This window comes from Seriola lalandi, unplaced genomic scaffold (genome assembly GCF_002814215.2).
Source record: "Seriola lalandi dorsalis isolate HSWRI2012SDOR001 ecotype SW California unplaced genomic scaffold, Sedor1 jcf7180002054801, whole genome shotgun sequence".
Taxonomy (NCBI): Eukaryota; Metazoa; Chordata; class Actinopteri; order Carangiformes; family Carangidae; genus Seriola; species Seriola lalandi.
The window spans coordinates 220,293-244,875 of record NW_019525354.1 but is presented as its reverse complement, the minus strand read 5'-3'; the positions used below and the strand labels follow the sequence as shown (position 1 = coordinate 244,875).

The 24,583-nt window shown below is 38.3% G+C and overlaps 1 protein-coding gene across 1 annotated transcript in view; it reads right to left on the bottom strand.

The window, feature by feature from the left end:
- Nucleotides 1-3,746: 3,746 nt before the first annotated feature.
- Nucleotides 3,747-24,583, bottom strand: part of atrnl1b (attractin-like 1b) — a 60,528-nt gene continuing 39,691 nt past the window's right edge. Inside the window, exons 26-29 of the mRNA XM_023426038.2 lie at nucleotides 22,614-22,692; nucleotides 12,351-12,458; nucleotides 6,218-6,332; nucleotides 3,747-5,929 (exon numbers count right to left, since the gene is read on the bottom strand). Of these exons, the coding sequence (XP_023281806.1) occupies nucleotides 5,805-5,929; nucleotides 6,218-6,332; nucleotides 12,351-12,458; nucleotides 22,614-22,692 (427 nt within the window). The 3' untranslated portion in view covers nucleotides 3,747-5,804. The remainder of the gene's footprint in view (nucleotides 5,930-6,217; nucleotides 6,333-12,350; nucleotides 12,459-22,613; nucleotides 22,693-24,583) is intronic.

Sequence of the window (24,583 nt, the reverse complement as noted above, 5' to 3'; positions counted from 1 at the left end):
CAGACCAGTTGTTAATGTGTCACTTAACTTTTTGAATAGCTTTGTATCAGCATGTGGCCAAAGTAGGCCTGTATTGGTCCTTAACGCCAAACCAGGCAAACACACCTGATATAATAATGGCTTTGCAACAGTACAGTGTATTGCACATATTAGACTACAATAGACTGTATCATATGTGTGACAATGAAGAAGATGCCTGAAGGATTCTGCTTTATTATTGAGGCAACATTATTGCAGTGACATAAACAAATAGGCAGCTTCTAAAGAAACATAATATTTGCTTCTAAAACTTTTGAGCAAAAATATGTTGATCCTTCAAAATGTGAAGTTCAGTAGTTGATGAGATGGCAGTGGCAGGCATGATCCACAATAAATGATATACAGCAAAGGACCTGACAGATTCCTTCAGTTCATTTCTTTTACACTCACTGTTACCATGTAAAGTGCACTGACATTAATAGCTCCTGAAGTTTAAGGCCTGGACAGTTTGATTTACAATGTGCACTGGAATCCAAATCCTTCCAGCAGGGAAAAAATCCAATAGGATTATATTGGATGGTTTGGCAGATTTGCCTTCTGACACACCCTCATAATTTATGACTGAAAGCGACAGATTAATCACCATCTTCTGGTATGATTGGAGATTAACCAAGACAACGGGAATAAAAAATCCATACCCTCACATCATAAGTGAATCAGGAGACTTGAGAGCCTTAATTTCTGCATGTGTTTGTGAACCATGATGCAGTCAATGCAACCTATCATGTTGTATCATGAATGACAATCAAACTGGTAATCCAGATCTATTTATGTAGTGCCATCTATCTAGCAATTAAATTAGGTGCATTGTGACAACCTGTGAAAAAAAACAAGGTCAAGTCCCCTCTTTCTTTATTGAATTACTTTCAGGAACATTTTAAAATGTTTTCAGGGCATTAAGAAAGGAAACTCATATTTTTAAGAAGGACAGAACACAGACTGACATGGATGCACAACAATTTAACAAACAAGTGATTGAGAAAAGTGGTTGCACAACTGACTATTCCAACCTAAATGAAGGGAGCATTGCAAAATTGCTGTAACTGTTTGATTAAGTTTGTTATGTAACACTGACTTTAAGGTTTATGTCCTAAAAACACTGGTACTAAAGCCTCAAGTGTTATTGTGACAAAGACTGTGGTTTCTGCATGTACAATGTGGTGGAAGTCATAGCATCCTACTGTAACTGACCAAGCAGCTAAAATGAAAAAGGCATGTTCCATTGATGAATATCCTGATTATGATTATGATTAAATTGTAAACTGCCAAAAGCATAATAGGAAAACCCAATACAGTGTTACATAATCAATAAGTGGAATTAAAATAGCATTCAATAATTGCCAGACAGTTTGACCATCAGGGTTGGACCAGACTGGACATCAGTTCACCAGCAGTGACTCCGGTTCAGCACAGCCGTCACTCTGAATATTTTTAGCACATGCCTCTCAAGTGCTTAGCAGTGACCTCTGTTCGGCAAACTGTCATTTTGAAAAATAACAGCCAGTCACACCTTGGAAAAGCCAACAACCTGTTTGATGCAAAGGGCCTCAGATTCTAGTGGCTCCCTGGACAATTTCTCAGACACTGGGTTCACATGTAGCTATTAGTGGTTTACAGTGTATAAAACTCGAATGCTATTCACACTCTCTAAAAAAGGACGCGTTCAGAAAATGACATGCACATGCATTTAAAAGCAAACAACTTTAAAGCTTTACACTGTGTGTGTTGCATTGGATATCTGTAAGATCTTCAGCCAACAAAGTGGAGCTAAGCACTCTCACAACTGCTGGGAAACTCACTCCTCACTCTGAGAGGAGATCAATGAAACCCTGCTGAGTCACACTGTGGGGCCACCATCGGAATAACGTATTCCGCCTTTTCCAAAATTATTTATTTTTTTGCTGGAAGGAGAATGGATGGACTAGTAATGCATGATATGTTGGACATCTTATGATGCTGGAGGTCATCAAATGGACAGAGGACAACATGGGAAAGAAAAACATGAAGAAATAGTAACAGAAAATAGATTATATACATAGACAAACCTCAGAAAAAACATCATGCGAATTTGATGAGAAGGAGTCAGAGACACTACCACTTAAAACCAATGTTAGTGTTAATATTTACTGACAGTTTGGCAGCCAGTTTCCCTCATGTATTTAAAAAGTGTATGAGCTACATGTCAGCCTGGCAAAAAGCCTCACTCATGTTGTGAAGATTTTGCATCCATCTACATACAATTATAATCGAGGATTCTTCTTCTCTATCCTGAATATTTCAGTGTGATTTTCTCTAAACCATTCTCAATGCTTCTAGCGATTTCATTTGTACAATGTTTCACTTATTTAACATCCATTAGTTATTATGTGACTATACTGGCTGCGGCACAAAAGGCAAAAAATTGCAGTAGAGGACCTATTTTGAAAACATTTCATAGTGTTTGTTGTCAGTATCACTGAAACAGCGGGAGAGGATTTATGGGAGTCATACAGAACTTCACATGTTCAACTGACTGTCACAAACACCACAAAATTGCAAAGCACAATGATGGTTTAAGACCACCCGTCACCTCCAGAGCTGTCACCTCACTGTTAACGTGTGCTGGAGGTGCACACGGGGCACGTAGATTCTCTTTTAACAGACATGGGTTGAGTACAGGTCAAAAAGCGCTGTGTTCAAAGTGCATGCTTGGTATTGAAGAGAGTTAAAAGCAGCATGTTTTATTGACTATGGAGCATGAAATCCGAGAGAAAATGTTTGTCTATCTGGGACATAGTGTAAAATCTGAAATATGAAGAGAAAGTCATAAAGAACAAGTACATGTGCCCTTCACATTTAGGGGTACGAAATGGGTTTATCTTGACAGGTTTTCTTGCCATCAGCGGTATTATAATAACCTACATGGTGAGTACCCCTTCAGACTATTAATGGCTTTTCTCCACAGGTGCTTGCAGCTAATAAATATATTGTTGAGTATAAGTGAGGATTATCCAGAGTAGCCCTTTGGCAGGCTGCATCCCTTTTCTTTACATCTTTGTTCAAATGCAAACCATTAATGTGAAAGAGGGCGCACTTCAACAGCGTCCTGACAGGTCTCAATACAATGAAACCATTTTAATATCAGGCTGATGCTAAAGCTAATGCTAATTCTTATTTGTCACATGGTTAGCTTGAGATTAACCTTAACAGTGAAATTGAAATAAGTAAAATGATAGTTATCTTTTCGTTTGTTTTACTGTTGTTATTTAAATTTTAATATTGGCCCACTGTTATTATAAGTCAGTATAATGTCATTTTTGAGAAAATAAAGGCAAATGTAAAATATGTATTTATATAAAATATTAAAATATGTAATCTAAAAGTTAATTTGTTTGACTTTTGCTTCCTTTTTCACTATCAATTGCTTGTGTTTACTGTATGTGTTCAAAAAAAGAAACTTGCACGTACACAAAATACACCAAAATTCAAGTCTGGTTTTTGGTTTCTCTCTCAGTCACTTTCAGAGGGAATAATTATCTTTAGCTGAGGCAATCAACCACTGCTGAACAGTGGGCACCGGACCACAATTGTAAATTGGATGTTTAAGCTTCAGAGGCATTAAGCACCAGACGGAGACAAAGAAGCAGAGGAAAGACAAGAAATGTGCTGTAAAATTCAATGTCTGTACAATAATTAATGTATGTGAAAAGACACAAGTGCACAAATGATTTCAGGTCTGTTTTTTTTTTTTATTTTATTTTCTGGCATGTTGTCCATCTTTAAAATACACTGAAAGATTACTGATATGCAGTTTCTCATCTTTTTTTTCACGGTACAGTGAGACCCTGATTCCTGTGTAATGACACTGTTATAGGATTACTCTACAAACACAAAGTAAAAACACATTAGCTGGCATACTATCCTTATGAAATGCATCATAATGACCACTTTGCAACAAAAAGCAAGACAATGCCCATATAGTCCTTGAAGATGCACAATTCAAAAAGAGTTGACATTAAAACAACTGATTTAAGTCGAGAATAAAATCAAGTTAAATGCGCTATTACACAGGAATCTGTTAAATATCAAAACAAAAAATATTAACAGAAATGCTCTTTTCACAAGTGTAGCAAAAGACTTACAATTTATCATAGATATAATAGTAACAGGTGACAAGGCCTAAAATAAATGATAATCTCCTGCCATTCTGTCATAAAAACCTGACACACACATGAAATCTCAAGAGATAAGAGTGACAAAGACTCACATTTGTTCCAACAAGACACTGTACAGCTTGAGATGGAGTCAGGGGCTAAAAATGTTCGACAGCTTTGAAAATTCTGCAGATCAACAAGCCCCCCCCCCGTCGTAGTTCATGGAAAGCCAAGGCATTATAAAAGGTAACGTAACTCCTCGTACTTAAAGATGGAAATAAAGTCATAGCTTTAGAGGACTCTTAAAAAAACTTAAAAAACAAACTAGTAAACAGCCAGAGGAGCATGATGTCCCTGGTCTAATTTTGTTAAGCGGAGTCATTCTCCTAAATGGCATCCACCCACCACATCAATCCAAGGGCAAGTTCAAAAGCCTCATGACCAAGTTGCACAGCAAAATTATACAATTAGAAACTACAGTAAAGGATTTACCAGAACTCCCATGTTTCTGTGCGTTTCTGTGACTTCTTCAGTACTGAATGAAACTTCCCAGTTTTTTAATGAAACCCATCTACCTTTTCTTAAGTTTTCCATGCTTTACTTTCGACGGCTGATGATTTGTTCGGGCCTCCTCTGGTTTTGCAGTCTTCACCCACATGCCGCCGGTAGTGAATGCAGACTCATGTCTCTGCAGCATTTGTACATGTATTCCACAGAAAATACAGACTTTAGCTTCAGCTGGGTGGATCATACATTATGTACAGGAAATGCTAAAAGAGATTATTAATGGGAATCGGTGTAAGTGGTGTGACAAAATACTCTGTCAAAACACTATCATGTGGTCGCGAGGTGTTAAAAAAAGAGTCCTGGCCTAGCTAGCGCATAGCTTTTTCCAAACAAACAAACAAAATAATTTAAAAAAAACCCCAAAAAAACAAGGCAGAATGAATTCAGTTCATACAGCAAAGACTGAGTTCAGAGTCAGGCTTGTCATAAAGATGAAATGCTTTAGCACCATAGAATACCACTTGTTGGCAAGCAAAAAGAAAAAGAAAAACCCCATAGGCAGCATGTGCTGGATATCTACCAGCCATTCTCAATTCAGTCTGTTTTTATTTTCCAACACGGTGTGAGGGAAATCAGTTCAACTCTGATATAACCTAATATACAGACACCTCTGATTATTCCTCATGCTGGGCAAGTGACGATGAGGTGTCAAAAAATATTCACGACTGAAGCTTCAATAGGTGCAGATCCTCCTAATTCATCAGTCTCTAATGTCGCTGATCAGGCAGTTTTGCAGAAACTATGTTTTTGCTATGATGACTGTCCAAGCTAAAGGGAGGAGGTTAGAGCCCAGTAAGTGGAGGATGCTGTTGCAGAGGTTGGAGGAGTAATTCTGAGGTTGACGTATGCAGAACAGAGCAAGAGGGGGACAGAAAGGTAACGAGGGTTGTGCTCTTGGGACGTTAAAACTTCAGTGGTAGCAGCCGAATGAAATCTCCTACATGTAGCCATCTCTCGTCTCTGGAAAGGTTTCCAACTGGGACCTTCATATGACCTCAGATGGTATATATATATTAAAAAAAAAAAAAAAAGAAAAAAGGACCAAATGGATTGACAGGTCGAGACTCAGACGCACGTGCCTTGGTGTGCAGGGGGAAGGGCTTTTCGATTCTTTAAAGCCTGGGACTTGTCCTTATAATCTGTTGGTTTCTGCTGTGAAATGTCTATCAGTGCACTGGCAACGATGAGTCCTGAAGAAGGGAAGAGAAAAAAAGCAAGATAAACATGAAAGTGGTGAAAAACAGGCAATTTCCAGTAATTGCTTTATCCACAAAAACACAAATGGCTGGTAACATGCATCACCATTTAGATACAGAGGCAATATATAATAACTAAAAGAGAAGATTACAGATGTCAGCTTTTAGTAGATTTTAGTAGAAAATTGAATTTTTGTTGGATTGACTTACTTCACATTTATACTGCAAATTTTTTTTTTACCATAACAAGAGAAATGGTTAGAGTCGGTGTCGTTACTGTACCTGACTGTCCTGGTGGAGGTAAGCCTAAGGGCCCAGAGGGCAGACACATGAGGACTGTCAACACAGCAGCTTTCCCTCCTGAACATGGCTCCATCGCAACAGGTTTAGGGACACCCTAAGACGAGAGGGAAAAACATTTTTTTTTACCACTACTATGAAAGAATAACCCAAAATAGTCGTTTGTGAGGAAATGACAGACAACATTGAAAACTACTTAACTGACCCATGACCTCTTAGTATTCATAACTTTGCTTTGACATTCAAGCTTTAATCCAAGTGATGTGACAGTCACACTTGCAAATTCCCTGATAGTTGTTTTCTGTAATGGCACATGTGATGTTGAATTTGCTTTCCTTTGTTTTTTTTTTTTTAACCTGGGATCAGCAGACCAGTGGTGGCCGTTATTAGCTGCTGGAGTTGCTGCATTTAACACGCGACTCCCTCCTCCTGAGACAAATGGTTTGATCGGTCACACAACAAAAACACTTGAGTGTGTCCCTGTCAGACAGTCTACGTGTTTACGCAATGACCTACCCTCGGAGTTAATGGCCAAAACTGCTCATCTCAAGCGTGAAAAACATGTCATCCTGATAATGAATGTCAAGGGTTTCACAGCATGGCTTGGATGAGGGGATAGAAATTGGGAATAATAAAATGTCTGAATAGAAGTGACTTTTTTTTTCCCCTTTGTGTCTGCCTGAATTTAAAATGGAGATGAAAGAGGCAGTGAAATGGGAGAGAAATGGGGATGCACAAGCACATGCATTAAAACATGAGAGAATCAGGAGCGGGATGTAGTAATTTGTATTAACAAGTTCCATTGGAATTTGTTGTATATTTCACCCTGTGAAAACAGCAAAAACAAAACACCGATGCTCACTTGTGTATTTTGAACAGGCATTAACTCTAAAAGCCTTGATGTGCTGAATATATACAGCATGGTAAGTACAAAAGATAGAGTGAGCATGTTCGATGTAGATTTGTTTTAGTCGTCAAATGAAAAACGATATAAAACTCTTATGTAAATAACTGTCAAAGTACTGTTTGGCACTTTTTTGCGCGGAGTCCTTTGATCAAACGTAAGAGCAATCCTGTTACCTGTGCAGCATGCAGTGTCATTTCCCGAGCGACTGCTCATTAAGTTTGCCATTTCAAATGCCATAGTTAACAACTGCAGATTGTTTCTTAGTTACTCGGTGAGATTGAGAGTGTTGTCATTTGCACCAGGCTTTAGCTATGTAGTTATAACCAAAAAGCACAAAGCTGTTTAACACGATGAACCTCATCATACAGGCAGACAGTATGAATGAACATTTCAAAGCCCACAATGGATAAGAAGACCAAACAAGAAATGTCAAATGTCTTGTACAATGTATCACAATCCTTATCATACAAGCCAAGCCAAAAGAGTAAATATTTCAACTCACTGTTTGACACGTTTTTAATGCACAAATGTGGCAAAGCTTCATACACATGCTATTGAAAGATTAATTCTGAGTGGTACTGGATTTGTCCTTCATCAAAAGAGAGCCCTATTTGCAGAATTCAAATAATTTCCTGGGGTTATGAATGCTGTCAACATTGGCCCAGCCTTTTTTCCATTTGTCTGTAGTATTAATCAGCTGGAACTAATACAGAGGGACAGAAAGATGAGGAGACTGGAAAGGAGGACAAAGGTGAAGAATTAGAAAAGAAAATGGAGGGGGTAGACCAAAGTACTAGCAGAAAGTCAACTAAACGGGACCAACACAAACTGTAATTGTTAATTAGTTGTGACTGATTTCACCCATCCTTTCTCTGTGTCTCATTAAAATATAGTGTGTACTTAAAAAAAAAAACAATTTACATGCATCCCTGGATCAACTGGGGGGCTTCAAGTATCTTCAAGACTGTACATCAAGTCTAGTTACCTCTGATCTACATCTACTAGATACAATATCGAATTCTCTGAGTGAATCAAAACCTTCATCAGCACAATGTTAAAGCAAATGTAGGGAGGCTAAAATTCAGTTTCAAATGTATGACTCGCACTGTAAATGAAAGACATGTTTCTGTGCCACAGGCATTTACTTATTCCACATCAGAACACATTCTCATGCATCTGCCCAGGTACACTCATGATCTAGAGGCGCATACAAGATCTACAGCCGACATACGAGGGCAATTAAATTGCCAGCCATTTCATGACCATTCAAGTGATTCTCCTAATGAATAGCTTATATGAGCTACATTCGTGCAAGGGAGCTAATTTAACCCAAGCTGAACTTTGACTAAAGTAGATTCCACTGTACGCCATACTTACATGGATCACTGGGTTAAACATGCTGTTCCAAACAAATTAGTGACACTGAGTCAAAACTGTGGTTTGTAAGACGTTGTAACAGAAGCTGTTGCACTGCTGTATGGCATAATGTGGAAATACTGATTCAGTCTTTATATTAATCATCGCAAGGTCATCATGAATGGCATGCCTATCTCATCACTTTCCGATACCGAGTCAGTGTAGCAACGATTGCTAAAGCTCTCGGCAAAGACAGGTCATTTAACAGCTGTTAATTGCAATACTTGCAAATAGCTCCTTCAATTACATTGTCCATATTATCATCAGCCTAAGTGTGACTGTTCGGTTCTGTTTACACTGCCTTACTGCAAATCTGGAAATATTTGTTAATTTACATATTATACATAAAGTTCATAATATCTCTAGTATTAATATCAATATAAATTGTGGCATTTTTTACAAGTAACTTGCTGGCCATTGGGACTTTCAATTACATGTCCAAATGACATGACCTTAGAGCATACCATTACGTCACATTATATTGTTTGTTGTGCAGTTTTTGGGAACTACGCAGAACTACGTAAGCACTGTCACACCACTGCTATGATTTTTGCATTAATAGCATAAATAACACGTATTTGTTTGTGTGAATGGCAGTAATAATAGCAAGGATAAACCACCTCCTTTCTTCTTGCTCCCTCTCATTTTCTCTGTGAAATGCTTTTATTAGTCTGGCATCACAGAGCTATTCCGGCAATGCGGAGGAAAGTAAAAACATTAATAACTCATTCCATTTCATTTCAATCATAACGTCAAGGTTTTTTAGAACCAGCGTGTCCATTTTCATATCTTCCAAAGGGAGTTTATTCAGCCTGCATTTCTACTGTGCATTAATCAAGCGCGAGGACTGTATTATGGTCATTCATAACCATCCAAGCGCATAAACATGGATACACACACACACACACACACACACACACACACACACACACACACACACACACACACACACACACACACACACACACACACACACACACACACACACACACACACACATACATCTCCTTTCCTTTCCCCCTGCTGACAGGTGTCATCCATCATACTCGCTGTCTGTTAGTGGTTCCATATGTTGAATGCCGGCCACAGTGAATAGAGACATCTGTGACATCGAGGCCTAGGCTCACAGCGTTGGGGCCCGATTGGCTCTCTGTCCAACAGCTGCTGACATCTTGGTCACTAAAAGCAATGTCCATCTCTTGGGGGCTTAAACCAACCAAAAAATGTAGGAAATGGGCACAAAGGCAGTTATAATTTTCTCTCAGACCAGCTGGAGTTTCTGCAAAGATTTAGTGACAGCAAGCTGGTACTAACTAATGCAGTGAGATCAGTGCTGACAGTACAGTCAGAGAATTAGGTCTTAGATGTTTTCATGTGTCAAAGAGGGCGTGAGGGGTAATTCTGCCACTGCAGCCCTTCTGCGTCTGGTTTCCTGTACAGGCTGCATCAAACTCTTGAAGCAAGTATCAGATTTCCAAACTGACCTGTACTGCAAGCATTAAAGCAGTGAACGAGTGGGACTGACTTCAGAGTAAAAACAGAGCTGGTGAAACAAATAGGAAACCAGTGATGCTTGCATGGCATCAGTGTCCTCTTTGACACCAACAAATACTTCCAACAGCTAAGTGGTGCCAGATGCTGACCAATTAACCTCTATAAAAGAGAATTACGCTCATATGATATGGTTCACCTTCAGCTGGTAGCAGGGCATGTGATGGAGCTGTATTTGGTCCTACATATGCATTTGCACATTCGAAAACCATGTAGATTTTGCTTTTTCCTCAAGGAATGAGTCCAAAATACACTGGCAGAATATGATAATGTCCTTCCATATCTTAAAAATATATACAAATATATCAGCTATAGGCATCCCTCCTTAATGCAAATTGTTTTAACAGCCGGAAGCTTAAAGGAGAATAAAATGATTTATAGAACTACTTGGAAAATTTGGTATGTAAATGATTAACCAAGCAACATTTAGTTGAGTTGCTTGATCAGGGTTAGGGTTAGATGCATGATACATTTACTGTGACTAATAAATGTTGTTGAAATACATTTAGGCGATGTATTAGGCAGTAAAGTTGCTTGTACCATTGTATGCTGCATTTACACTGTAGTTTATGTTTTGCTCCAGTAGGTGCTAATGTAAAGCATTCTGCATACTAATTTGTTTGAAAATAATTTTGGGTATGGTATGTAAATCTTTTCCAAAGTTCTCAGGTGCTTTCACTATAAACTCAACTATACTTATATAGTAACTTCTTTAAAAGCCTGCATGGACATCTAAGTGAAACTGAAAGTCAAGCATCCACAGGTTCACTCTGCATCTTGAAAGGGTCGAAAAACAGGAGGCTGATGATGTTTTTTTTTTTTCTTCCAGTTATCATTTCCAAAACAGCTTGGGACATTTTTCAAAGCAATAATCTCTAGTGGATGCAAAGTCACTTCACTTTCTTAATACACTTTATAACAAGAACACCTTCTTTGTTTTTTCTGCGGGAAAGGTAGGACTGGAATAAATGATTAAATAAGACGTGTCCCACTGACAAGTATGTAATTAACAGTTTCCTTAAATCAAGGCAAATCAGTGGTTTCCAGCATCATTCAGGTTCAGACTACACCTCAGTGCTTTAGAAGTACACCAATAAAGTGCACTCAGACAGCTAAGAAACATTGTTTTTCCTCTCTTTACATTGCTCTTTACATTGCCCTTCACAATACCATAATGCATGGTGAGTACCACTCAGAGCTACACTAATAGCTAATGTAGTGCCTCTTTGCTGGTTGCTACAGTGATTTTATGTCTCTCAGCGGTAGGTGAACCAGATATGGCCCCGGCTGAGAAAACACTGTTGGTAGTCCGATGTCAATTTGAGGATGTAGCTCTCCATATTGGTTTAAACTAAGCTTTTATCCCATGTGGCACTGAGCCCCCAGACTGTAATTATTGCCAGCCTTCTTCTCTACTTTCTATTTACGTGGGAGGCTTTCACTTCTTAGAAATAAAGAGGAGTAGGAGCACCTGGACAGAACAAAATAACTCATAGTTGCAAAAGTCTTTAAGCATCCTATGTATAAATAACAAATTAATTAAATTTTGAGTGAAAAAACACTACTCAGCATATTCCCAGTAAATGACCCAAGAGGATAAATTAAGCAAAATGAAAACATGTATTAAAATACACATGTAGAAAACACCCTGATGTGATTAGTTTAGTAGCAGAGCAATCCCTCTTGATTTCAGTGATGCTTTTCAAAGTAGTGACCATCTTTCCTTCGCTACAAGAATGAAAAAAAAAAAAACCTTTGAAAAATCCATATAAATCTTTAAAAAAATCTTGGCATAATGACATCATTTCACATAAAAGATATTTTTCTCAACAGCAATTGAAAAATGTCTCAAGTCTTCAGCCCTGATTGATGTGGGGAGTGGATAAAAGGCTGACATACTGTGAGTAGAGGGCATGAAGTGATTGAATACAGTACAATACGGTCTAATTATGTAGCACTACAAAACTATCTGATATTCTGTGCGTCAGAAGCTAGTAAGAGATGCCACTGCAAAGTTGACATAATGGGCGTCGTATGGTCAAACGTTTTGGTGCTTCACTGGTAGAATTTGGGAACATGACATGACAGTAATCAAAATGACAAGAATGTATATATTCAAGGTCTTGTGCCAGGCCATCGGCATGGACTCCTCTTGCAAGAAGTTACAGCTGCTATTGACATGAATTTGATAATAAATAATCTTTGTGTGTGTGTGTACGTAAGCAAGCGAGCAGGACTCACATCAACCACAGGCTGCAACAGTTCTGTTTCCTCTCCCCTGGCATCCAGTGCAACAGCAACTGAGGCAAATGGACGACTGGCCATCTGCTGACGCTCTCTCATCAGTTGCTGTAAAATCAAACACAAATGACAGATGAGCAACACGTCGGATATAATCGAATCAAATAATAAATAAAAATAGAAAGGAATTTGGGAAATCTGCTCTACTGCAATAATACATCATATGTGTAAAAACCCTCAAAACACATTGGATTTCTGATACTGCTGAAAAGAGAGAAAACACATTGTGGATTTCAGCACTTAATAATGAAGAAATTGAAGGAAGTCACTCTCATTCAAAGCATACAAATACAACGCAACACTGACTCACAGTCAGTTATTACATGGAGTCCAAATCTTTAAAATAGACTCATGCTGGCTAGAAATATGTAGATTCTCTCCACTCTTTGGAAAAATAGTTTTAATCTAACTAAATCAACTGAGGTTTAAGCGTAGTATGAGTTCTGGGTATGTATTATTATTATTAAAAATCAAGATGCATAAAAAAAAAAAAAACTCCCACTATTATATAGATTAAAAACAATTACATAGCCATTGATCCCTCAGTAATCAGTATTCTAATGATTATAAAGGATGATGTACGGTATATGGCTATAATCTTTGTAGAATTTGTTACATAATACTAAAACTGTAGTGGGATCTTGTGTGTTATAAGATGCCATGAAAGATTCTATTATTTTCTTCAAGGGGTTTAAGAATGAGGAAGAACGAATAATATAAAAAACAGTGTTCATGCACAGTGATCCACACCCCCAGGGCTATTACAGTATGAAGCTCAAAATCAATAGCAGATATCAAAGAGGAAACAGTGAAAGACTATCCATAAACATCCATGCCCTGAGGAAGTGTTCTGTGCCCCACATTACTCACAGCAACCCAGCATTATTTGAGGATTTTCAGTTGAGATTTCACTTTGAGACTTTTAGATTATAATGAAATAGATTTGAATGGAATTCAAACATCTTTAATATATATTTTTGCAATATAAAATACCATGCCCATCCCATTCATTTACATGTGGTACCAAAAGATTCCAAAAATGTTTTTAATATGATGCAAACTACAGTAATATGAAACCACTACAAACACTCATTTGCAGCCCCTCAAAGACTGCGTGCAGAATTGCTGTGGTTAGGTTCGGAGTGACACCATTTCTGCAGAAAATAGCTTCCCTTGTTCTCCACTAATCAATATTGTAAAACAACTTGCGCCACACTTTCATCAGCAACGCAGTGTCTGATCAATATCTTAAACAGGCCTCCATTTTAGCGCCAAGGACATCACTGATTGGTATTGGATTTGTGATGAGCTTAAGTGTGCTGCATTAAGATCTAATTGTACTTTAGATCGCTAAGCACATCATGCGGTCGTGATGATCGGCCTCATAACCTGCCCTTCCTCTGCACCTCTCTGAAACTCAATAAATATTACTCCACATGTGCACAAACATACAAAGAGTTTCATACGAAAGTAAGAGTTTTTAGAACAATTGTAAACAGATATGGTAAACAGAAATATATGAAATAATAATACTTTAAATAAATAGACAATTTATGAAATCCATCCTCCAGACAGCAACTGCACTAGCCTAACTTAATATCCATGACTAGACATGGCAGGCATGTCAATATACGGATTCCCCCACATGCTGAAGCATTGTGCATGGGGCCACAGCAAGAATGAGTAGAGCACATCATCACACATCATCTATCCAAGAATGTAAGCAAAACAGGGAGACAGACTTATGAATTAAATATCTTAATGAAATAATGTTAAAAAAATTTCCTCATTTACTCCTCCTGGCAACGGTAACTAAGGAGGTTGCGGCTTTGCGAATGGCCAGTTGTGCATAAAACAAAGAAGCTCAAATAAAAGTTCAATTAAACGCTACAATAGTAGAATAGTAAAGTTCACTTGGTGGAATAAGGTAAAAAAAAAAAAAAAAAAAAATCTAAGAATCGTTTTGCTGCCTAATGATATAACTCTTTAGCTCACCCTGCAAAAGAAGTAGAACATTTCTCTTTTTTTTTTTGAAGTCCACTTGACTGTTACACTTGACTTCCAATTATCTCACATTATCCATTTAATAAAACTCTGTGCCTGTTTGGGTCAACTGTATGACATCACTGAATTTTCTGGTGGTCTCTTCCTGAATAGGAATTTGTCCTTGGTGTAGCAATGAACCTTGAGATGCTTGCGTCCAGACCTCCACCCCAACTCCCGCTGAATATAATTAGTATTCATTAGTCTGGCTATTAATTGGCAAAATTCAGATGAGGTCTGGAGAGGTTGATAGCATTGTACAAACGAACAAGTGAGAAGAAAGAAAATCAGTATAAAAACGCTTTTAATCAACATCTTGGGGTATAAAGGACCTCATCTATGTGACAGGTTTAGAATAGTACGTCAGAGCACTGTACATTGTTGAGTGTGTACACAGGAAAATATTAAAAGTAATGGAAATGGTGGTATTCAATTAATGTGTCAAAAAACCTTCATTAGATATTTGGGAGCCGACAGTGACTCATTACTGAGACTGGAACAGGCAGTTCTTCAACCAGAGCCTTAATCATCTGAGACTTTTCGTGGAGATTCAATTTAAGTCAGACCACACACACACACACACACACACACACACACACACACACACACACACACACACACACACACACACACACACACACACACACACACACACACACACGCTCACAAAACAAAAACACAAAACATCTGTTCTCAAAGACTGTCAATGTGTAATAAACTTTTTATACTGATGCTTTCAAAACTGTTTGAAAACATCTGAGGTGTCCAAATTAAGTCAATTAATAAAGAGGAGTGATATTTATTTTATTGATTTTAAATTACATTTACTTTGGACAATTCCTAATTGATTCTGTTTCTGGTTGGGACATATGCATAGCATATTGTGTCTGCCTGGACTGTATAAAATAGTCAATATGTCAAATGCCCAGTCTTCCCCTTCTCTAATGCGTCAGAATCAGATAAAAGCAAAAAAAAACAAAAAAGGTTAAAAATATAACACATTACAAAAATCACATCAGTGCATTTTCTAGGCTCTCTGAATTATAAATAATGTGTTATTTGTGTCGATGCAGCCCACTCTGAAGCATTTCCAACGCTCAACCATTACTTTACTGACAAGCCTTCACTGTTGTACAGACGCACTGATGGAGAGTGAATGAGAGGAAAGTTCACATCAGTTCTGTGTAAGCACCGCTTTGTTGAATCACTCTGAAAACATTCCCTAGGGGAGGAAAAAAAACATACAAACAACGGCCACACAAAATTGAGATTGATCAACGGATTGATTTTTCTTTTCGTAGCTCAGATTTTTAAACTTTAAATCTGAGGGACCATGTCAGATTGTTGTACATCTCTTCTATTAAACATCAAACCAGCACCAAACCTATATATTTGAGCTGCTCGGCCACCACAGGTCAAAATGAGAAGTTTTGCCCTTTTCGAAAAGATAAAAGCAGAATGGAGGGCCCGGCGGGGTTGTTGCAAAACAAGAAAACAGCTCACGGCTTATTACAGTTTCCAACACCACAGCTTCAAATCCAACACCATACATCCTAAATGTCAGATAGCAGTAATGTTATTTATCATGTTGCAGAATTCATTTAAAGCAACAAAAGCATAGGAAGAGAGCAGAAACAAAGCCTGGGAATGCTCGTGCTTTGCTCTGTGTCCGGCATCTAAAATGTGCCGGGAACACAATCATCAAAGGGCCGGCACAATACCAGAGAGATTCTAGAAATGAATACCAAGTTAATGACAAAAGGCAAGAGTGAACTCTGTAAAACCAATTAACGTTTGTGCAATGACAGACTGATTTTGTCAAGAATACAAGCTGGAGCCATTCACGGTTACGATAAGGGTGGGCATGCAGAGCATTGCTTTGCAACTTGATTAATTTGGCAAGTGAGTGCATGAATTATCCGTCTTGTGAATACAGCATTTTGTTCCCTTCATCAGATTCTATGAAAAGGGTAGGTGTCATCCCGCCTCTGAGCATACTCTACACCTAAGCATGTCACTTTGTCCTTTTCAAAGATCACTGGCTGTACCTAAAGGCTCCGTCCTGCAGATTCTAAATAAATAAAGAAAAACAAAATAAAATGAACAATAAAATACTGAATTGCGGATTCAAACAGGCAAAAGTGAAAAATGTTTTTAGTAGCAGTTTCTTTTTTTTTCTTTTTTTTTTTTTAACAATTTAATTTTACATTCTGCTTGTTGATGCATCCTTTCACAATCATACTGTGATTAATGGACTGAAGATCACTAAATGAAGATAAACAGTCTGGCAGACTGCCACTGCATACATACAGTACCACTGTGATATGATGTCGGTGTGGCTGAGTGCTTGTGTGTAGGCTGAAGTACCCAGATCTCATTACAGAATTTGAACAATAGCTATTATTTTGATTGTAGAAAGTAATAAGGTTATATTCCAACATAAAATATTCATTAAATATCACCTTGCCGGATTTCTACAATTCTCCTTTATTCATTAGCGGGATAGCTTCCAAGGGTAAGCTATAACCTGATTTGAACCCCTAATCACAGTTACGCTCCCTCGTCTGTAGCTTTAGAGGAAATTATTAGAGTCCACTAAAACTTCAAACTGAGCGCAGGACAATCAAGGTGACCAGGGGCTTTAGAGTAAGATAATCTTATTATAGCAATCGATGACTGCTGATTGAGCTCTTCAAGGGAAGAGCAGAGTGTGAGCCTGCGCCCAGTCTGCAGAGGACATGTGAGAATTATGTGGCTAGTAATGTGCTCCCTTCAAGTTCTGTCAGTGCAAACAACAGCTGTCCTAATCAGAATGGGTGTGTTTACAGTAGTTGATAGCCCAGTTTTCCCGCAAAGGCTCATGCTGCCGGCATATACAAATAGCATCTTTGACAGTGAACAATAGTTAAGGCTGTGCTCAGACTGAAAATAATTCATTTGAAAGTGTTCAATCTGGAAATGCAGGAGGGAAACAAATACAGAGGGCAAAAAAACAAACACAGGTCTTCCAGGAAAAAAAAAAAGCTTGTGTGCAACTTGTGCAAGACAGCAATGCAACGTGATGTGCTCCGGCAAGCATCTGCTGCACTGCTCAATCAGACACCTGAAAACACACAATCCCACTAAAAAAAAAGCAGAACTACACTGTAACGTGAACAGTGTATTTCTGCTGTTTAACTCAAGATTGTCACAACAAAAGTTAAAATGACAGCTACTGTGATCATTTCCCAGAGTTGTGAAAATCCAATCTATGCAGAAGCTATGCAGTCTCGTATTGTCTTGATAAGCTTTCAAACTCATTGTTCTATTACCCAGACTGCATTTACTTGATCATATTTCATGCCATCAAGCAACATACCCCCCCCAGCAACGCAGGCCCCTGCTCTGTTTTAATGCAGCGCTGTTATCGGCCATGCATGCATGCTAGCAGCTCTGTGAGTCTGTACTCAGAACACAGTGGCGCTTTGAGCTAAATGCTAGCAGCAATATCCTACCATGATCAAAATTAAAATGCATACTGATGTTAAGCAGGTCAAGTGTTAACCATGTTAACCATCTAAGTTTAGTGTGTTACTTATTAGGATACATCATCTGAGAACCATGAACGTCGTTAATAAATTATACAAAATTGAATGGCAATGAATTAAGTAGCTAATTATGTTGCAATATTTTGCCAGTGACTTCTGATCTGTTAGTGGTAAGGAGGAAAATTCAGAGGATCACTGAAGTCAGTAGGACTCATCCTCTGGGAACCATGAATTGTCTATACAAAATGTCATGGCAATCCATCCAATAGTTGTTGAGATATTTCAGTCTGGACCAAAGTGGTGGACCAATCGACTGACTGATGCTACTAGGAGCCCTTGCTCTTCGCATTTACATCCATCACCATCTCGTCCTCAGCTGACACAGCAGCCAGGTTTAAGTCATCACTTACAAACGGGTCACAGCTATTAGCAGCGTCATGGCCAGGACAACCTCTACCAAGTTGATGATAGCTTTTAATAAACAGATGCTAATTAGTTACTGGTGGACTTCATAAATGGCACACTTAAACATGCTGAAAAAAATAATGGTGCCTTTTATGGTAACCGCTGCTCAATAACAGTTTTAAGTGCTTAAAGAGTGCCAGTAAAACATTACTGCCCTACACAATGGTCAGTGTACACTTTGCAAGTGTGTACGAGGTGTGTCTCCGGGTGTGTTTGTTCGAGTGTGCGAGAGAGATAAAGGGAGAGAGAATTAGGCACATCCACATGTTTGTGTGTAGAACATCTCCGTGCTGCAGTCGTGTGAAATGTCAGCGCCCCCTCCCTCCTGTTCCCCCCACAGGTAGCTTCAAAGAGGTCAGCCCTCGTCGTCCTCCGTGGCATTTACAGCCGTTGTCTTTTCGCTGCTTTGTCCCCCACTCAGAATCCAAGTCTCGTCACCTATCCTCAACTAAAATGATTCACATAAAACAGCTGCACCTTTGGAACCATGTCCTTTCAACTCCTGACAAAAAAGAAAGCACTTTTCCAATTAGTGGATTAGTGTGGGTAAAAGATCAGCTTTGTAAGATTAAGTCAATACCAGGACTTAAAAGGAATTCTCCACTTTGTTGTTTTTGAGAAAGTGTTGGTGATAATTGTTCGTTTCAATTCACAGCTACTTTTCAAAAATACATTTTGTTTCTGGTAAAAAAAAACCCGACATCATGTATAAAGACCAGCTTATAATAAAAACTCTGCTTTTTAAATCATAAACCATCCAGAAGTGCTGCCACAGATTTCACACTAAAAAAGCGAATAAATATAAATATTCAAAAGTTCAATCAGTATGAGCCATCCATATGCCACTTGGCTGGATCAGTGAGTCATTATTGTAAGCCTCATTAAGACTCATTCAGTCCGTGTCCTTATGTCAGATGGGGGCTTGTGAGCATTAGATGGACCCCGGCCCAAATCCTTCCCTCGCTTATTTGGACAAGTCTCATAAGTGCAGGGCTATTGACAAGCCCTTTCAAATTAAATGGACATGGAGTTCAGTGAAGAGCCAATCAGTTCACCAATGAGACAAGAACCGAATCAGTTTAACTAACATCATACAAGACGTGGTGCTGTCCCAACACAATAGAGCCATCACAAACTCCAATGAAACTCTTGTGATTGTAACTCCACATTAGTTACTATGTGACAGAATTCTTTATACAACATAAAACTATTGTGCTCCATTCATCTAAGCAGGTAAAATGGCATAAGGCTAGAGCTAAGTCTGATTAAGTGCTATTTTTACAGCAGCATTATGTATCTAAAGATGAGTACCTACTTTAAAATTAAGACTAATATTATTAATATTCAGTATCTATGACTTTGATAATTGAATAAGCTTATTAAACAAAAGTCAGAAACAGGATGCAAGTCTCTATGTTGCTATATTGTTAGCTATGTGTAATAAGAAATAGGACTTATCCTGAATGCGTAAGTGTTTTATCATTACATATAGTGGTAATAGGAGCAAACAGGTCTGGGTCAGCACAATAAGCTCTGAGTGCTGACTTAGTTCACAGTCGTTCGACCTTAAAGCTAGAAAAACATTCTCAGACATCACTACACTGCTTCCCTAAGTGGTGCACTGGATTCCCACTAGTATACATAAAACCCTTTTACTCTGACAGGATATAAAACGGACCTTAACTACCTCAGTAATAATCTTTACAAATAATTCCACTGAAAGACTACTTGCACCCTCCAGGCAGTTACAGCTTTCAGGAAAAGGTTACCAACACACAGCTTCTCTTTACAATGTTTCTTCAAAAGTAGGGCACCTGAAAATGCCACAACGGGACCCCTAAAGGTATGATTTTACCTCGGGAAATGGGTAGGGTTAATAAAAGACCATGCACCGGGAAGCTTAATGTCCACAAAAAAATTGACAATATTAAAATAAATGATGAGCAGGGTGTGCAAAAATCATCTCTATCAACAGGGTTCCACCGCGTATGGGAGAAACATTTGATCATATTTCATATATTTGGCTTCCCAGATATCAGTATACATGCAAGTTTTGATCATTAATTACTGATTAATAATTAAAAATAAAACCATACAAACCGCTAAAGGTGGTTACAAAATAAAATCCCAGTGGATTTGGGGTTTGAGTTGGATTCAAATTCAGAAATATGAACGCAGTGTGGAATAAAAAAATTCACTTCGTTTCCAAAAAACTGATAATATCATGTTAAAAAACAAAACAAAACAAAACAAAAAAAGCACAGCCTGCACTTTCACTCAACTTTACACTGGAAAGAACACACACAGCAATAAAAATATACAGCAGACGAACACACCGATCAGCCACAACAATAAAACAGGTCACTGCTTTTGTGGCTGATCGGCGCGTATATTAACTGAGCGAATAAATGACTCATACACTGTATATGGGAATTGATCTGCAAGCAGAACTTTCATGCCTTTTCACAGACTTAAAAAACACCCAGTCATTTTTTTTTTTTCTTGCGATGACAAAACTTTTCAGTCACCTGAAATTAAGAAAGGGAGGTTTTCATTTAACTATTTATTTATTTTTCATCTGGCGGCTGAAGGGCAGCGACAAACAGATGACAGGAACGACAAGAGCAGACGGGGAAAGTGAGCAGAATTTTAATGACGTGAGCCCATCTGTCTGCATTAATTTTTATTGACTTTAATTCTTTGGATAGGCATGATTCGAAGTCACGGTTGCTATCACTCTTTTTTATTTTCATATATCAATTAGAGGATATAAAATTCAGATCCTATGATTATCAATGTCATTCCCAAAGGGGGAAATCAATTCTGGGTGCTTTAATAGTAAACTGCAGGTCATAAGGCTGGATGTGCCCCAGATGAAACTTCCTGCTATTGAGTATCACACAGCATCTACAGGAATATAGGATTCACTCTGAAGAGATGGAAATGATGGCGGGTCTCACATGAAACCAGTCACCGCCCTGAACAGTTTGGGTTAAGGGCAGTGAGCTGAATTTGCATATATTTTCCTCCCCTCCTCAATTTCCTGCGCAGCATCTCTCTCACCCTCTTCTTTAATTTCTACTGCCAATCATCTCATCTTTCACCCCTTTTCATCCCCATCTTTTCTCAACCTCATCTTTCATACCAATGCTGAATATTAATGTTTCATTCCATCCACTTTTCCTTAAGCCATTCACAGTACCTCTACTTGCTTCCATCAAACCTTTTTCCACCTGTCCACTTAACTTAAATCCACAATTTATATGAATTACCATCATTACTTTTAGCCATATTCAGTGTCTTTCCGATGAAATAAGTGATCAGACCTTAAGACGTCGTACTTCTTAAGAGGCGCAGATACAAACCTCTTTTCTGAAGAGTGGTCTAAAAGCTTCCAAGAAACTCAGGTTGTTTACATAGGGCTGATAACATTGGCTGATGTGTATTTATGTCCTAGCTTCTATTTTAGGAAGCCAGCATAGTGACATCAACAACTTAATTGATGCATCTGCGTAATCAGCTGGCATACCTGGTATTCATTAGCTGATGTTTGCCAACAACCTAAAGTTAAACTCAAATACTGAAACATCGAGGATAACTCTGTCCTTTTTTTTGTGCAGTGCTACATTTGATCTATTTTAGACCAATTTATCAAGTTTTGGTTCTCCTCCTGCGGTTATTAAAAAAAGGGTTGAGCTTGTTGTGCCCATAATGAGGATGAGATGAGGATTCAAATATTCAAATGCCATTTGCTTTGAGGCTCTGTTTACACTGTGCAGTGTGGGTCGGAGATGTGAGTTGACAAGCGTGGCGAGCACGAAGAGAAATGTGGTAAAGACAGAGCTCCTAGAGCTCTGAGATGTGTCCACCGTCTGATGATTTAGAGCCTTGGCGACCAAAGACAGCCTGCGGCAATATTCTGGCAATGTCAGAATATTTCAGGGCCCAATTTATGAGTCGCATCTACAAACCAACCAATCACCAGCACAACACGAAATGACAAGTTTAGAGGAAGATCACACGACGGTTCAGGTGTTTTAGAAAGAACCATCATGTTGAGGAAAGAGAGAAACTTTCTTTAAAGATGTCGTTTGAAGCAAATGAAATCTTGCAACATGTCAGATGTTCTGAATCTTATGTGTAAATACAACATATTTCAGGGACTTACTTCTCTCCGTCGCGAGGCCCAGCAGGTCTGTTTGATCTTCCACACCACTGCAGCCACCAGGAGCAGCGACAGAAAGCAACTGGAATGAAAGAGAGGAAACAACATCAAGCACGGCGACTTTAACTAGTAACAGTCAGCAACAGCAGTGCACACACATATCTTTTTTATTTTTTACTGTATTTTCTTGATATATTAAAATAATAGTCGACCTAAATATTCAAAGTTTCCTTTCTAACTTAAAAAAAAAAAAAGACAAAACAGGGGAGATGATGTTGATGATGATGACGATGATGAAGAAAAGGTAGCACATTCATTTCTCAGCAGACTGAATATTTTGGCCGATTACTTCAATTAATAACCCAACAGTAAAATCGTTAGTCAAGGGAAATTCAGCAAGGCCCGAGCGCTACTGGGATAGAAAAATATGACTGATTGAGAGCTCCCACTTCATTATCCTGGTGATGGATGAGAATGTAAGGATTATTATGTGCGACATTCAGAGACATTCTGTAATTTTTAAGAGCTTGTCAGAGCAACACGTGGAACTTGAAAATGGCCGATGTTCCGTCTGTCTGCTGGATGGTATCTATGTTTAGGATATCCATCATATGTTGAGCTAGTTTTTGCTAGTTTTGCTTTGTATGCATTGTTAGTAAGACAAAATAAAAGATTAATAATTATTATAATTTTAAATAGAAAAACTCAATTTAAAGAAGGAAACTATAAATAATCTAATTATCCTCTCCTCCCTGTATTAGAAGGGAACATGACTCTGTTCCGGATGTGCAGGAACAGAGTCTTGGATCTGTCTTGGATCTGAAACACAAACTGTAATATGACCAATGAGCTCTTGTCTTTTGGGACATGCCACGTTCTAAAATGGGCAGTCCGGTCCAATAAGTGCATTTCACCAGAGACACATGACTAGCTCTGATTTCATGGGCCCATTTGTTTGATCTTTTAAACTTGAGCAGGCTCTCAGTTTGCCTGCCACACCTGGTAGATCCATTGGCCAGGATCTTTGAAGAACGTGATAATGCCTCTGAGGAATGTGATAACACTTAGAAGATAAAGCTTCTCGTATGTGATTGAAGCGAAATGGAAGTGACAAGGGGGGAAAAAAAAACAAACAAAAAAAAAAAAAAACATAAGAAGGAAAGTGGGATTAAAACATTGAGGGCTGGGACCTTCCTGTGCTTCAAACAACAATTTACCTCAGTGGTGCAGAAGCAGGGAAACCCTTTTTTTTTCCTGAATGTGATTTTTCATGGAAGATGTTTGGCTTTCATTGTGTGTATTTTGGACAGTAAAAGGGCTTAAATCCCTCTGTTAATAAAAGAAGTTCTGCATGTAGCGAAGGACAAAATAAAAAATGTACAAAAAGATACTCTCAAGTTTACAGATATGAGATTTGTAGAAAGGGTGTAAACTTTACGACAACCAAACAGGGCACTGTCACTTTAAGAAGAAAGTCATGAGGAAAACATGACAGATGAAGCTACCACATATTTTTAATTAATTTCCTGAGTTTACTGATCTCAGACAAGTCCCACTGTTCTTTCCAAGCTCCTACATTATTATTATTGTGCATTTTCAATAACAGACAGCCGAATGTGTCCTTCTGTGATAATGTGTAGCACATGAGAAAATCATCAGAAAGGAAACTGAACTCAACACAGCTTTTTTTTCTTTTTAATTACATGCTTATTTTTGTGATCAGAAGGCTATAGTTACAACCAGGTAAAACAATAATATCTGTAGCTGATTTTTTAGGCTGTGCAAAAGAAGGAAACATGTTCCAAGAAGCTCTGCAAAAATCATCCTAAAGATGCTACATAAGAAATAACACGATTATTATAAGGTTTTATTGTGAAATAGAAGCCTGAACCTATTTGAAGTATTGAGACGTGTAAATGGAAAAAATAATTATACATTTTATATATAAGAGTTCAGTTTAAGCTTGCCTGACA